Source organism: Coregonus clupeaformis, chromosome 30 (genome assembly GCF_020615455.1).
Source record: "Coregonus clupeaformis isolate EN_2021a chromosome 30, ASM2061545v1, whole genome shotgun sequence".
Lineage (NCBI taxonomy): Eukaryota > Metazoa > Chordata > Actinopteri > Salmoniformes > Salmonidae > Coregonus > Coregonus clupeaformis.
In genome coordinates, this window is record NC_059221.1 from 44,141,391 (window position 1) to 44,157,053 (window position 15,663).

Below are 15,663 nucleotides of genomic sequence, written 5' to 3' on the forward strand. Positions count from 1 at the left end.
TATAGAAATCCATCATTCAAAAGTTGTTGTGATTCTGATTACAACTTTTTTGAAGGAGAACAGATAAAAAAAATTTATTCGGCTTGGTTATTCTTAGACAGTGAAGAAAGGGATGATGTAGGGTTAAAAGTGATTGACTTTAGGGCGGACCGGGAATCAAACCCTTGTGTCTTGGGGCAAAGCGTGATTGGGGGTCTGCAGTAGACAGCACATGATAACAAGTTACAGTTACAACAAGACAGTGGAATCTACAGTGGGGAGAACAAGTATTTGATACACTGCCGATTTTGCAGGTTTTCCTACTTACAAAGCATGTAGAGGTCTGTAATTTGTATCATAGGTACACTTCAACTGTGAGAGACGGAATCTAAAACAAAAATCCAGAAAATCACATTGTATGATTTTTAAGTAATTAATTTGCATTTTATTGCATGACATAAGTATTTGATCACCTACCAACCAGTAAGAATTCCGGCTCTCACAGACCTGTTAGTTTTTATTTAAGAAGCCCTCCTGTTCTCCACTCATTACCTGTATTAACTGCACCTGTTTGAACTCATTACCTGTATAAAAGACACCTGTCCACACACTCAATCAAACAGAATCCAACCTCTCCACAATGGCCAAGACCAGAGAGCTGTGTAAGAACATCAGGGATAAAATTGTAGACCTGCACAAGGCTGGGATGGGCTACAGGACAATAGGCAAGCAGCTTGGTGAGAAGGCAACAACTGTTGGCGCAATTATTAGAAAATGGAAGAAGTTCAAGATGACGGTCAATCACCCTCGGTCTGGGGCTCCATGCAAGATCTCAACTCGTGGGGCATCAATGATTATGAGGAAGGTGAGGGATCAACCCAGAACTACACGGCAGGACCTGGTCAATGACCTAAAGAGAGCTGGGACCACAGTCTCAAAGAAAACCATTAGTAACACACTACGCCGTCATGGATTAAAATCCTGCAGCACACGCAAGGTCCCCCTGCTCAAGCCAGCGCATGTCCAGGCCCGTCTGAAGTTTGCCAATGACCATCTGGATGATCCAGAGGAGGAATGGGAGAAGGTCATGTGGTCTGATTAGACAAAAATAGAGCTTTTTGGTCTAAACTCCACTCGCCGTGTTTGGAGGAAGAAGAATGATGAGTACAACCCCAAGAACACCATCCCAACCATGAAGCATGGAGGTGGAAACATTATTCTTTGGGGATGCTTTTCTGCAAAGGGTACAGGACAACTGCACCGTATTGAGGGGGAGGATGGATGGGGCCATGTATCGCGAGATCTTGGCCAACAACCTCCTTCCCTCAGTAAGAGCATTGAAGATGGGTCGTGGCTGGGTCTTCCAGCATGACAACGACCCGAAACACACAGCCAGGGCAACTAAGGAGTGGCTCCGTAAGAAGCATCTCAAGGTCCTGGAGTGGCCTAGCCAGTCTCCAGACCTGAACCCAATAGAAAATCTTTGGAGGGAGCTGAAAGTCCGTATTGCCCAGCGACAGCCCCGAAACCTGAAGGATCTGGAGAAGGTCTGTATGGAGGAGTGGGCCAAAATCCCTGCTGCAGTGTGTGCAAACCTGGTCAAGACCTACAGGAAACGTATGATCTCTGTAATTGCAAACAAAGGTTTCTGTACCAAATATTAAGTTCTGCTTTTCTGATGTATCAAATACTTATGTCATGCAATAAAATGCAAATTAATTATCATACAATGTGATTTTCTGGATTTTTGTTTTAGATTCCGTCTCTCACAGTTGAAGTGTACCTATGATAAAAATTACAGACCTCTACATGCTTTGTAAGTAGGAAAACCTGCGAAATCGGCAGTGTATCAAATACTTGTTCTCCCCACTGTATGTGTTACACAAACTCCCCAAAAAACGCAGCAAGTGACAAATTGAAAGGTTACAAATTCCTGTCATACACACAAGGCTGATGCAGGGTTCCACATCTGTTTGTGCTTTAGCCAACTCCTAGTTCTGTTGGGTTTGTCTGTTGTCATGCCAACGTGTCCTGTCCTATGGCAGGAGTCGGAGGAGTTGGCACTTCAACAGATGAGTCCAGGGATGTGTTAATTAGGCCCCGAAAGGGGAAAAACAGACTAAAGGGACTTCCTGGACCTATCCAAAACGAAACACTAATTTAAATATTCCTTTACAAAACATTTTAAAACGTTTTCCATTGCGTGCCCTACACAAGCTTGACACTCCGCTGCATGATATTCTGGATGTTGTACTGGACCACTAGGTCTTGGCATGTTATGATAGACATGTGCAAACACAGCATACTGGTTTCCATGTGTGGTGATGTCATCGTGTTGACACATACCTTGGGGTTGCAGATCTTGTATTGTCTGGGGTCTCCTGAGCATGGCCCGCCAACTGGGTTCCTGGGACAGAGTTCAGTCATTTATGAAAATGAGAATGACTGTACACTTAAGGGCACACTAAATAAGGCCACTGGTCATCCCATTACAGAAAGCTGACTTGAATGGGAAAGTTTGTGGTAGTCATTCTGTTTCCCATGTTGTATTACTAGACAGATCACAGCAAATACAGAGAAAGCAGCCTACAAAGTCATTCACTTTCATTTTTTGAGGATTAACCTGTTTGAAGTAGATCTCTGTTGTGATTGGTCCATCCCTGGTTCTTACCTGGTGATGCAGGTGCGTGTACGCACCGAGGCCCCTCCCCCACATGAGCGCGAGCACACAGACCAGCCGTTCCACGAGGCCCATTCGTTCCTGTAGTGCAGCTGTCGTCGGGCACGCGCTGGACGACCCTCCGACGGACCCCACGCAGACACCCAGGAAGACTGAGACACAGAAGGTCAGAGGTCAACATAATGTATTGACGTAAAGTAAACTAGATTCTATCTATTGATATATTTATATGGTTCACATACTATATAAACAGCATTCTGCATCAACTGATTATTCATTGATTTACTACAGAATTGATCCCAAAGAGCCAAGGCCATTAGCTTATTGGTTGGACGATGGATTCTCTAAGTATTTGACCCCCTCTCAATCAGAAAGATTTCTGGCTCCCAGGTGTCTTTTATACAGGAAACGAGCTGAGATTAGGAGCACACTCTTAAAGGGAGTGCTCCTAATCTCAGCTTGTTCCCTGTATAAAAGACACCTGTCCAAGACCAAAGAGCTCTCCAAGGATGTCAGGGACAGGATTGTAGACCTACACAAGGCTGGAATGGGCTACAAGACCATCGCCAAGCAGCTTGGTGAGAAGGTGACAACAGTTGGTGCGATTATTCGCAAATGGAAGAAACACAAAAGAACTGTAAACTCAGAGGTCAACATAATGTATTGACGTAAAGTAAACTAGATTCTATCTATTGATATATTTATATGGTTCACATACTATATAAACAGCATTCTGCATCAACTGATTATTCATTGATTTACTACAGAATTGATCCCAAAGAGCCAAGGCCATTAGCTTATTGGTTGGACAATGGATTCTCTAGGGGCCCAATTATGATTCCTTAGAAGATACGTCACTTTGGATTGAACGATTGACTGATTGATTTGGTCATTCAACAATACACGTAGACAACAGTCAAATCAGTTTACATTATTACCACTCACATATTATAATTAAAGCAGTACATTTATTCCAAATGATTGAGCATGTAAATGTATTGCCAGAATAAAGCCAGCAACTCTGCAGACGCATGCCAGATCTTACAATGCCTGGATAAGTATTTAACATATCAGTCTATGTGTGTGTGGTTGTGTGTGATTGTGTGTGGTTGTGTGTGCGACTGTGTGTGTTTGAGTGCATCAATGTGTTTGTGTGTGAGGAGGGGGTGAAAGCGAGGTATAGGTGAGGTAAATACCATAAATGTGTGAAAGGGGTGTGTAGTGTGTGTGTGTGAGTGTGTGTGTGTGTGTGTGTGTTTGTTCACACCCTGCTACCTGTCAACAAGATCACCTTGGGGAAGCCAGTTGTTTAGTGCTATATATAAAAACCTCTTCTCTATCACATAAATCTATTTTTGTGTGTGTGTGTGTGTGTGTGTGTGTGTGTGTGTGTGTGTGTGTGTTCACACCCTGCTACCTGTCAACAAGATCACTTTGGGGAAGCCAGTTGTTAAGTGCTATATACAAAAACTTCATCTCTATCACATAAATCTATTTCAAGTGTGTGTGTGTGTGTGTGTGTGTGTGTGTGTGTGTGTGTTCACACCCTGCTACCTGTCAACAAGATCACCTTGGGGAAGCCAGTTGTTTAGTGCTATATATAAAAACTTCATCTCTATCACATAAATCTATTTCAAGTGTGTGTGTGTGTAGTGTGTGTGTGTGTGTGTGTGTGTGTGTGTGTGTGTGTGTGTTTGTTCACACCCTGCTACCTGTCAACAAGATCACCTTGGGGAAGCCAGTTGTTTAGTGCTATATATAAAAACTTCATCTCTAGCACATAAATGCTCCTGGTTATCCGTAAATAAATAAGAAACACGAACAATTGTGCCTACTGGTTTGCTTAATAAGTTATTATTCATACTTTTACTTTGATACTTAAGTACATTTTAGTAATTACATTTACTTTTGATACTTAAGTATATTTAAAACCAAATACTTTTATTCAAGTAGTATTTTACTGGGTGACTTTCACTTTTACTTGAGTCATTTTCTATTAAGGTATCTTTACTTTTACTCAAGTATGACAATTGGGTACTTTTTCCACCACTGATTACGAGCCTAGTTGGTTAAGCTACAGAAAAAGACAGCAACCTTCCCACTAGCCATGATTGGCTGAGATAATGAGTGGCTGGACATGCCGAGAGACGAGTTCGGATTGGTCTGCAGTGAGGGAAAAAAGTATTTGATCCCCTGCTGATTTTGTATGTTTGCCCACTGACAAAGAAATGATCAGTCTATAATTTTAATGGTAGGTTTATTTGAACAGTGAGAGACAGAATAACAACAAAAACATCCATAAAAACGCATGTCAAAAATATTATAAATTTATTTGCATTTTAATGAGGGAAATAAGTATTTGACCCCCTCTCAATCAGAAAGATTTCTGGCTCCCAGGTGTCTTTTATACAGGAAACGAGCTGAGATTAGGAGCACACTCTTAAAGGGAGTGCTCCTAATCTCAGCTTGTTCCCTGTATAAAAGACACCTGTCCAAGACCAAAGAGCTCTCCAAGGATGTCAGGGACAGGATTGTAGACCTACACAAGGCTGGAATGGGCTACAAGACCATCGCCAAGCAGCTTGGTGAGAAGGTGACAACAGTTGGTGCGATTATTCGCAAATGGAAGAAACACAAAAGAACTGTAAACCCCCCCGGCCTGGGGCTCCTTGCAAGATCTCACCTCGTGGAGTTGCAATGATCATGAGAACGGTGAGGAATCAGCCCAGAACTACACAGGAGGATCTTGTCAATGATCTCAAGGCAGCTGGGACCATAGTCACCAAGAAAACAATTGGTAACACACTACGCCGTGAAGGACTGAAATCCTGCAGCGCCCGCAAGGTCCCCCTGCTCAAGAAAGCACATATACAGGGCCGTCTGAAGTTTGCCAATGAACATCTGAATGATTCAGAGGAGAACTGGGTGAAAGTGTTGTGGTCAGATGAGACCAAAATCGAGCTCTTTGGCATCAACTCAACTCGCCGTGTTTGGAGGAGGAGGAATGCTGCCTATGACCCCAAGAACACCATCCCCACCGTCAACCATGGAGGTGGAAACATTATGCTTTGGGGGTGTTTTTCTGCTAAGGGGACAGGACAACTTCACCGCATCAAAGGGATGATGGACAGGGCCATGTACCGTCAAATCTTGGGTGAGAACTTCCTTCCCTCAGCCAGGACATTGAAAATGGGTCATGGATGGGTATTCCAGCATGACAATGACCCAAAACACACGGCCAAGGCAACAAAGGAGTGGCTCAAGAAGAAGCACATTAAGGTCCTGGAGTGGCCTAGCCAATCTCCAGACCTAAAACCCATAGAAAATCTGTGGAGGGAGCTGAAGGTTCGAGTTGCCAAACATCCGCCTCGAAACCTTAATGACTTGGAGATGATCTGCAAGGAGGAGTGGAACAAAATCCCTCCTGAAATGTGTGCAAACCTGGTGACCAACTACAAGAAACGTCTGACCTCTGTGATTGCCAACAAGGGTTTTGCCACCAAGTACTAAGTCATGTTTTGCAGAGGGGTCAAATACTTATTTCCCTCATTCAAATGCAAATACATTTATAACATTTTTGACATGCGTTTTTCTGGATTTTTTGTTGTTGTTATTCTGTCTCTCACTGTTCAAATAAACCTACCATTAAAATTATAGACTGATCATGTCTTTGTCAGTGGGCAAACGTACAAAATCAGCAGGGGATCAAATACTTTTTTCCCTCACTGTAGCACACTTCTGTCTATTTGAGCTGGTCAGTATGTGTAGGTAATCGTGTCTAACGTGGCTTTAAAAAAATGTATTGCATAGTAAAACTGCATAAGTGTTGCTCTCTACTTTCTGGAGGACCGAGTTTTGAAAATCAGTGGAATTCAAGTATGATAGCTAAGGAGATGGAGAAAACATTCTCAAACTAAGGGCAACCATGGCATCTGTGACAGGGAGACGCATCCATCCATGATGTATACGGGTAATATAGTCTAGCTAACTACATTTTCAGATATTACACATTTCTAATTTGGACAGAAAGTAGTTTCATTTCAAGTTAAAGTGTACTGTTAGCTAGCTAGCTAATGTTAGCTGGCTGGCTCGCTAGCTAATGTTACGTGTATGATCTTATTATTCGTATCTCAGAGCCATTTGCTTTGCTAGTTATAGCCTAATGTTAGCTAGCAAACATTGAACCTGGTTGGTTAGCTACCTGCAGATTCATGCAGGGTAGTAACGTCATGAGTTGGGATTATGGTTCATTATTTACCTAGCTAGCTAGCTACATGTCTTAACAAAAGACACCACTATGCAAGTAACCATTTCAATAGAATGTCACAACTGTTGATAGACGTAGCTGGTAAATTTGCTCTGGCTAACTACTCCGATTTCAGAGCACTCCCGTCTGAGTGTGCCAGAGCGCAGAATAACTGACAAATTCACGAACACTTACCACCCGTTGAATATGGCCGGTGTCAGTAAACGTTGGCAAAAAAGCGTAAATTGTTGCCAGCAGCACAGTTGCAGTCACCAATGCTCTGGATAACATAAAAACAGCCTAACCAGCTCTGCTAGGGTGAGTAATGGTCAGTGAGCTGTTCTCTCATTTGTGTCTGGAAGCAGCTAGCAAGTTAGCCAGTTAGCTTGGGTGCTTGACTGCTGTTGCTAGTACAGAACGCTCGGATCAACGCTTAAAGAGATGGGTGGGGCTAAAGCTTAAGAGGGTGTGAGCGATGGTGAATGGGTGTAGACAAAGAAGAGCTCTCCAGTAGGTACCAAAACATTCAAAGGCCATTTTCTCAAAAGTGAGGTTACAAGTTTATCAACTTTCAAAGCAGCATTACTTTACCATTGTTCCTCAAATGCAGTGTATGATATACCATTTTGTAGCTCTGTGTCTCTGCTTTTATCCAATGTAAAAAGACACCATTTCAAATGTTGCTACATAAGACCGAATCAAGGTGGTCGGGGTCCTAGATCAACAGTCCTACTCTGAGACGCTTCCAGAATACGGGCCCTGATGAAGCAGATGCAAAACACGTCATTCATACCATTTCTATTCACACCTTAATAAAGACTAAACACTATGATTGGAATCTATGGTAGTTCTCAAGGTTGATTGTTGTTTTTCAAGTGTATAATTTTGCATCTGAATGACTCAGGTAAGATTTCAGGTAGGACTCAGGTAAGATTTCAGGTAAGACTCAGGTAAGAGTTTAGGTAAGATAATAAAGACTTCCCCAAAGTTGAATTGTTGTTTGTGTAACATGGTGGATGGACAAAGCACAGGGGAGCAGCATTATACAGTGTGCTGTCCTTTCTTTATATATAGTGCATTTTTGCCCAGCACCTGTTTTCTTTGGGTTCTGTGTGTAGTGACACGCCGCAGGCTCATGGTCTCGTGATAAGGTGGCCCTGCTTGAGACTTCAAAATCAATGTCACGTCTATAACGGTGTACTCCCTGTTCACCCATGACTGTGTGGCCAGGCACGTCTCCAACTCAATTATCAAGTTTGCTGACAACACAACACTGGTAGGCCTGATTCCCAACAATGACGAGGAGGTGAGAGCGCTGGCAGAGTGGTGCCAGGAAAATAACCTCTCCCTCAACATCAACAAAACGAAGGAGCTGATCGTTTACTACAGGAAACAGCAGAGAGAGCACAACCCATCCACATCGACGGGGCCGCAGTGGAGAGGGTAAAAAGCTTCATGTTCCTCTGCGTGCACATCACTAGCGACCTGAAATGGTCCCTTCACACAGACAGGGTGGTGAAGAAGGTGCAACAGCGCCTCTTCAACCTGAGGAGGCTGAAGGAATTCGGCTTAGCACCTAAGACCCTCACGAACTTCTACAGATGCACCATTGCGAGCATCCTGTCGGGCTGTATCACCGCCTGGTACGGCAATTGCACCGTCTGCAACCACAGGGCTCTCCAGATGGTGGTGTGGTCAGCCCAACGCTTCATCGGGGGAACACTACCTGCCCTCCGGGACATCTACAGCACCCAGTGTCACAGGAAGGCCAAGAAGATCAAAGACCTCAGCCTCCCCGAGACACAGCCTGTTCACCCCGCTACCACCTATAAAGGCGGAGACAGTACAGGTGCATCAAAGCTGGGACCGAGAGACTGATAAACAGCTTCTATCTCCAGGCCATCAGACTGTTAAACAGTCACTACTAGCCGGCCTCCGCCCAGTACCCTGCCCTGAACCTTAGACTCGGTCACATAATGTTTATATGCTGTTTTACCCAATTAATATGTATATACTGTATTCTAGTCATGGCTAATCCTATTTAACTATTGCTATACACACAACTTTCTATTCACATACTGTCCATATGGTCGATACACATCATTCACATACATATACAGTGCCTTCAGAAAGTATTCATACCCCTTGACTTTTTCAAAATGTTGTTGTGTTACAAAGTGGGATTCAAATGTATTTCATTTCCATTTTTTGTAAACGATCTGCACAAATAACTCTGTAATGTCAAAGTGGAAGAACATTTTTCAAAAAATGTAAATGTATGTAAAATAAGTATTCAATCCCCTTAGTTAATACATGTTAGAATCAACTTAGGCAACGATTGCGGCTGTGAGTCTTTCTGGGTAAGTCTCTAAGAACTTAGCAAACCTGGATTTTACAATATTTGCCCATTATTCTTTTAAAATTCTTCAAGCTCTGTTAAGTTGGTTGTTGATCCTTGCTACATAGCCATTGTCAAGTCTTGCCATAGATTTTCAAGCCGATTTAAGTCAGAACTGTAACTAGGCCACTCAGGAACATTCAATGTCATCTTGGTAAGTAACACCAGTGTATATTTGGCATTGCGTTTTAGGATATAGTTCTGCTGAAAGGTGGATTTGTCCCCCAGTATCTGTTGGAAAGCAGACTAAACCATGTTTTCCTCTAGGATTTTGCCTGTGCTTAGCACTATTCCATTAATTGTCATCCTAAAAAACTCCCTAGTCCTTACCGATGACAAACATACCCATAACATGATGCAGCCACCAACATGCTTGAAAATATGAATAGTGGTACTCAGTGATGTTGTGTTGGATTTGCCCCAAACATAACACATAATGCTTTGTATTCAGGACAAAAAGTTAATTTCTTTGCCACATTTTTTGCAGTATTACTTTAGTGCCTTATTGCAAACAGGATGCATGTTTTGAAATATTTGTATTCTGTACAGACTTCCTTCTTTTCACTCTGTCAATTGTTAGTATTGTGCAGTAACTACAATGTTGTTGATTAATCCTCAGTTTTCTCCCATCACAGCCATTAAACTCTGTAACTGGCTTAAAATCACCATTGGCCTCATGGTGAAATCCCTAAACGGTTTCCTTCCTCTCCGGCAACTGAGTTAGGAAGGACACCTGTATCTTTGTAGTGACTGGGTGTATTGATACACCATCCAAAGTGTAATTAATAACTTCACCATGCTCAAAGAGATAGTCAATATCAGATTATATATATTTTTACCCATCTACCAATAGGTGCCCTTCTTTGCGAGGCATTGGAAAACCTCCTTGGTCTTTGTCGTTGAATCTGTGCTTCAAATTCACTGCTCGACTGAGGGACGTTACAGATAATTGTATGTGTGGGGTACAGAGATGAGGTAGTCATTCAAAAATCATGTTAAACACTATTATTGTGGAGGCGAAAGAAACGCACACCTATTTAGGCGAGGTGCTGGCTAGCGGAGTAGAACACCTATTTAGGCGAGGTGCTGGCTAACAGAGTAGAACACCTATTTAGGCGAGGTGCTGGCTAACGGAGTAGAACACCTGTTTAGGAGAGGTGCTGGCTAACGGAGTAGAACACCTATTTAGGCGAGGTGCTGGCTAACGGAGTAGAACACCTATTTAGGCGAGGTGCTGGCTAACGGAGTAGAACACCTATTTAGGCGAGGTGCTGGCTAACGGAGTAGAACACCTATTTAGGCGAGGTGCTGGCTAACAGAGTAGAACACCTATTTAGGCGAGGTGCTGGCTAACAGAGTAGAACACCTATTTAGGCGAGGTGCTGGCTAACGGAGTAGAACACCTATTTAGGAGAGGTGCTGGCTAGCAGAGTAGAACACCTATTTAGGCGAGGTGCTGGCTAACGGAGTAGAACACTTGAAAAAGAAAAGGAAAGCTGCACACTCTAAGAGCTCAGATGTTATAATTTAATAACCTAATACCCAACGTTTGGACTGTCGAAACGTTGGTTATTAGGTTATTAAATTATAACATCTGAGCGCCTAGAGTGTGCGGCTCTCCTTTTCTTTTTCAAACACTAGTATTGCATACAGTTAGTCCATGCAACTTACTATCTGTCTTGTTAAGCACATTTTTACTTCTGAACTTATTTAGGATTGCCATAACAAAGGGTTTGAATACTTATTGACGCAAGACATTTCAGCAATGTTTTTATTAATTTGTAAACATTTCTAAAAACATAATTCCACTTTGACATTATGGGGTATGGTGTGTAGATCAGTGACACAAAATATAAATGTAATCCCTTTTAAATTCAGGCTGTAACACAACAAAATGTGGAAAAAGTAAAGGGGTGTGAATACTTTCTGAAGGCACTGTTTATTTATATTCCACTAATTTCCTGCAATTCTATCCATTTTGCTATGTGGTTTTGTCCTGTGTATTTAAATACTGTATTCTCGACATAGCTAATTCTAATATTTCTACTACTGTACATTGCATTTTAGTTACACTGTTTATAACACACACACACACACACACACACACACACCTCATATTTATTTATATACTGGATTCTTGACATAGCTCACTCTAATATACAGTTGAAGTCGGAAGTTTACATACACCTTAGCCAAATACATTTAAACTCTGTTTTTCACAATTCCTGACATTTAATCCTAGTAAAAATTCCCTGTCTTAGGTCAGTTAGGATCACCACTTTACTTTAAGAATGTGAAATGTCAGAATAATAGTAGAGAGAATGATTTATTTCAGCTTTTATTTCTTTCATCACATTCCCAGTGGGTCAGAGGTTTACATACACTCAATTAGTATTTGGTAGCATTGCCTTTAAATTGTTTAACTTGGGTCAAAAGTTTTGGGCAGCCTTCCACAAGCTTCCCACAATAAGTTGGGTGAATTTTGGCCCATTCCTCCTGACAGAGCTGGTGTAACTGAGTCAGGTTTGTAGGCCTCCTTGCTCGCACACGCTTTTTCAGTTCTGCCCACACATTTTCTATAGGATTGAGGTCAGGGCTTTGTGATGGCCACTCCAATACCTTGACTTTGTTGTCCTTAAGCCATTTTGCCACAACTTTGGAAGTATGCTTGGGGTCATTGTCCATTTGGAAGACCCATTTGCGACCAAGCTTTAACTTCCTGACTGATGTCTTGAGATGTTGCTTCAATATATACACATAATTTTCCTTCCTCATGATGCCAGCTATTTTGTGAAGTGCACCAGTCCCTCCTGCAGCAAAGCACCCCCACAGCATGATGCTGCCACCCCCGTGCTTCACGGTTGGGATGGTGTTCTTCGGCTTGCAAGCAACCCCCTTTTTCCTCCAAACATAACAATGGTCATTATGGCCAAACAGTTCTATTTTTGTTTCCAAAATGTACGATCTTCGTCCCCATGTGCAGTTGCAAACCGTAGTGTGCCTTTTTTATGGCGGTTTTGGAGCAGTGGCTTCTTCCTTGCTGAGCGGCCATTCAGATTATGTCGATATAGGACTCGTTTTACTGTGGATATTGATACTTTTGTACCTGTTTCCTCCAGCATCTTCACAAGGTCCTTTGCTGTTGTTCTGGGATTGATTTGCACTTTTTCGCACCAAAGTACGTTCATCTCTAGGAGACAGAACGCGTCTCCTTCCTGAGCGGTATGACAGCTGCGTGTTCCCATGGTGTATATACTTACGTACTATTGTTTGTACAGATGGACGTGGTACCTTCAGGCGTTTGGAAATTGCTCCCAATGATGAACCAGACTTGTGGAGGTCTACAATTTTCTTTCCGAGGTCTTGGCTGATTTCTTTTGATTTTCCCATGATGTCAAGCAAAAAGGCACTGAGTTTGAAGGTAGGCCTTGAAATACATCCACAGGTACACCTCCAATTGACTCAAATGATGTCAATTAGCCTATCAGAAGCCATCATTTTCTGGAATTTTCCAAGCTGTTTAAAGGCACAGTTAACTTCGTGTATGTAAACTTCTGACCCACTGGAATTGTGATACAGTGAATTATAAGTGAAATAATCTGTCTGTAAACAATTATTGGAAAAATTACTTGTGTCATGCACAACGTAGATGTCCTAACCGACTTGCCAAAACTATAGTTTGTTAACAAGAAAGGTGTGGAGTGGTTGAAAAACAAGTTTTAATGACTCCAACCTAAATGTATGTAAACTTCCGACTTCAACTGTATCTACTGCTGTACATACACTGTAAAAAGTAATTGCCTAACTCTTAAAGCGATTGTGTAGTGATTATCTCCAACTGCCTGTAGAACTCAAATCATATAAGTGGTACTAACTCAGATGTCAATCAGATGTTCTTATCGCTTACTGTTTTTGAGTACTGTTAACAAATAATAGGTTATTTTATAAATAACTTTATTTATCTGTGTTCTGCTAATCTAAAGTTGATTTAATATTTTAAGGTCAATCTAACATTTATTAAGTTGTTCTTACTTGATTCTATTATGTTTTACATCTTTAATTTAAAGAATAAAGTAGTAGTCAGACACATTGATATTTGAGTAAAAAAACACTTGATTTATCTGATCTAGAATTATTACGTTTTTGTAAGATATTAATACTTAATAGTGGGTAATTATAATTTTGACTTTATTTTGCATGGAAGTTTGAAGAAAGAAAAGTATATTTCTAAAAACCATGTGCACCACTCTTAATGCCAGAGGCTAATGCAGCATCCTGTTCTGCTTACAGGTAGCTCTACCTTACTGCTAGAGGAATGTGCTCATAAATGTACTTAGCAGAACTAATTACTTTTTACAGGGTATTATTCTTAGTATATCTCATGTTATTTAATCTGGTGTATATATGCACAGATTGCGTTTGGATTACTGTTACAGTGCTTTTTGGGTTGTTCATTGGATTAGTTCTGAAATGTATTGATTCCCTGTTGTGTTTTTTATTTATTTGATATTTTTTATTATTTGTGTACTTTTTTGACATTAAACTGCATTGTTAGGAGCTAGTAATTTAAGCATTTCGTTGCAACCGCTATAAAATCTGCTAATCTGTGTATGCGACCAATAAACTTTGATTTGAGACTTTGGTTTCTATCATGGGTGACCTGGGTTCAGATCCCGCCCATGACTTCACCTTTGTTGGCTTCAAGAGTTTGGCACATGCCTACCTTAGTTGGACTGTAAAGTGCTCAGTTCGATCGTTCCAGCATGCCTCCCCTTTTCACTATAGCCCAGTCAGTCAGAGGAATGACACTGATGATTGGCTGAGGGTTAACAGACATGGATGGGCTTGGTTGACTGCCTCAGCTAGTCTCAGCCACCTGAGGGCAATGGGAGTGTGTGTGTGTTTGAGAGAGAGAGAGAGAGAGAGGTATGTGTGAGAGAGCAAGAGAGAGAAAGAAAGAGTAAGAGTGAAAGGAAGAGTCCAGGGCCAACCTCAAGTTCAGTTTTGCTGCCACTTTTAGTGGAGCTGCCTTTTAAACCGTTCTGTCTGTGTGTCAATGTTCAGAGGGACACTTGAGAGGGAGGCCTTTGGCTTTGACGTCTCTGACCAACTATTTGCGGAGGGACAGAATGGAAGGAGTGGATGGAATTCCACGAGAAAGTCATGTTAATAAAAACACTGCTTAGTTCGAGAGGGGGGGGCATCTTAGTCACTCTCTCTGTCACCGCCTGTGGACAGGGGACTATTTGTGTACGTGTGCATGTGTGTCAGGAAAGCCCCCTTCCCCTCAGGCTCTCCCTGACAACCAGACAAACAGTGATGAAAGATGGCCGCTCCGCTTGGAGAAGAAGCGAGGGGCAACGCAGCAATTAGAGCGTGCCCAGATGGGAGAGAGATGGAGAGCAACAACCAGCCCTATAGGAACACGCTAAACGCTACACAAACATTCCAATCAGCTCCTTTCTTCCAGAACCTCAAAACCTCAATAGCCATGCCAGCAGGACCCCTCATCACATCTGATACTAGTCGGAGAACTTTGATTTGTATATTATCTAAATGACCTGGATTTTCCTCAGGGAAACACTGGAGAACAGGGATTTGGGGTGTGTCCCAAATGGCACCCTATTCCTTATATAGTCCACTACTTTTGACCAGGGCCCATAGGGTTAGGGTTAGGAGTGCACTATATAGGGAATAGGGTGCCATTTGGTACTCAACATTCTTCGCACAGATTAGAGCATTACACTAATCAGGCCCTGTTCTCAGACCTGTTTGTGCTGTCTTGACAACTCCTATGGTCATTGTCAAGCCAATAGGAGTTGGCAAGACAGCACAAACAGATCTGGGACCAGGTTACTAAATGGGGCCTGTGAGTTTATAAAGCGTCCAGCCAGGATGGGTTCAATTCCATTTCACTTCAGCCATTTCAGGGGGATGATTGGAAATGTCCCATCACTGTCCCATTAATGGAACATACAGTACCAGTCAAAAGTTTGGACACCTACACATTCAAGGGTTTTTCTTTATTTTTGCTATTTTCTACATTATAGAATAATAGTGAAGAAATCAAAACAATGAAATAACACATATGGAATCAATGTAGTAGCCAAAAAAGTGTTATATTTTAGATTCTTCAAAGTAGCCACCCTTCGCCTTGACAGCTTTGCACACTCTTGGCAATCTCTCAACCAGCTTCACCTGGAATGCTTTTCCAACCATTTTGAAGGAGTTCCCACATATGCTGAGCACTTGCTGGCTGCTTTTCCTTCACTCTGCAGTCCAACTCATACCAAACCATCTCATTTGGGTTGAGGTTGGGTGATTGTGGAGGCCAGGTCATCTGATGCAGCACTCCATCAC

At 42.1% G+C, this 15,663-nt stretch overlaps 1 protein-coding gene across 1 annotated transcript in view; it reads right to left on the reverse strand.

Moving 5' to 3' along the window:
* Window positions 1-15,663, reverse strand: part of adamtsl5 (ADAMTS like 5) — a 53,245-nt gene that overhangs the window by 20,148 nt on the left and 17,434 nt on the right. Inside the window, exons 3-4 of the mRNA XM_045209592.1 lie at window positions 2,651-2,811; window positions 2,326-2,386 (exon numbers count right to left, since the gene is read on the reverse strand). Of these exons, the coding sequence (XP_045065527.1) occupies window positions 2,326-2,386; window positions 2,651-2,811 (222 nt within the window). The remainder of the gene's footprint in view (window positions 1-2,325; window positions 2,387-2,650; window positions 2,812-15,663) is intronic.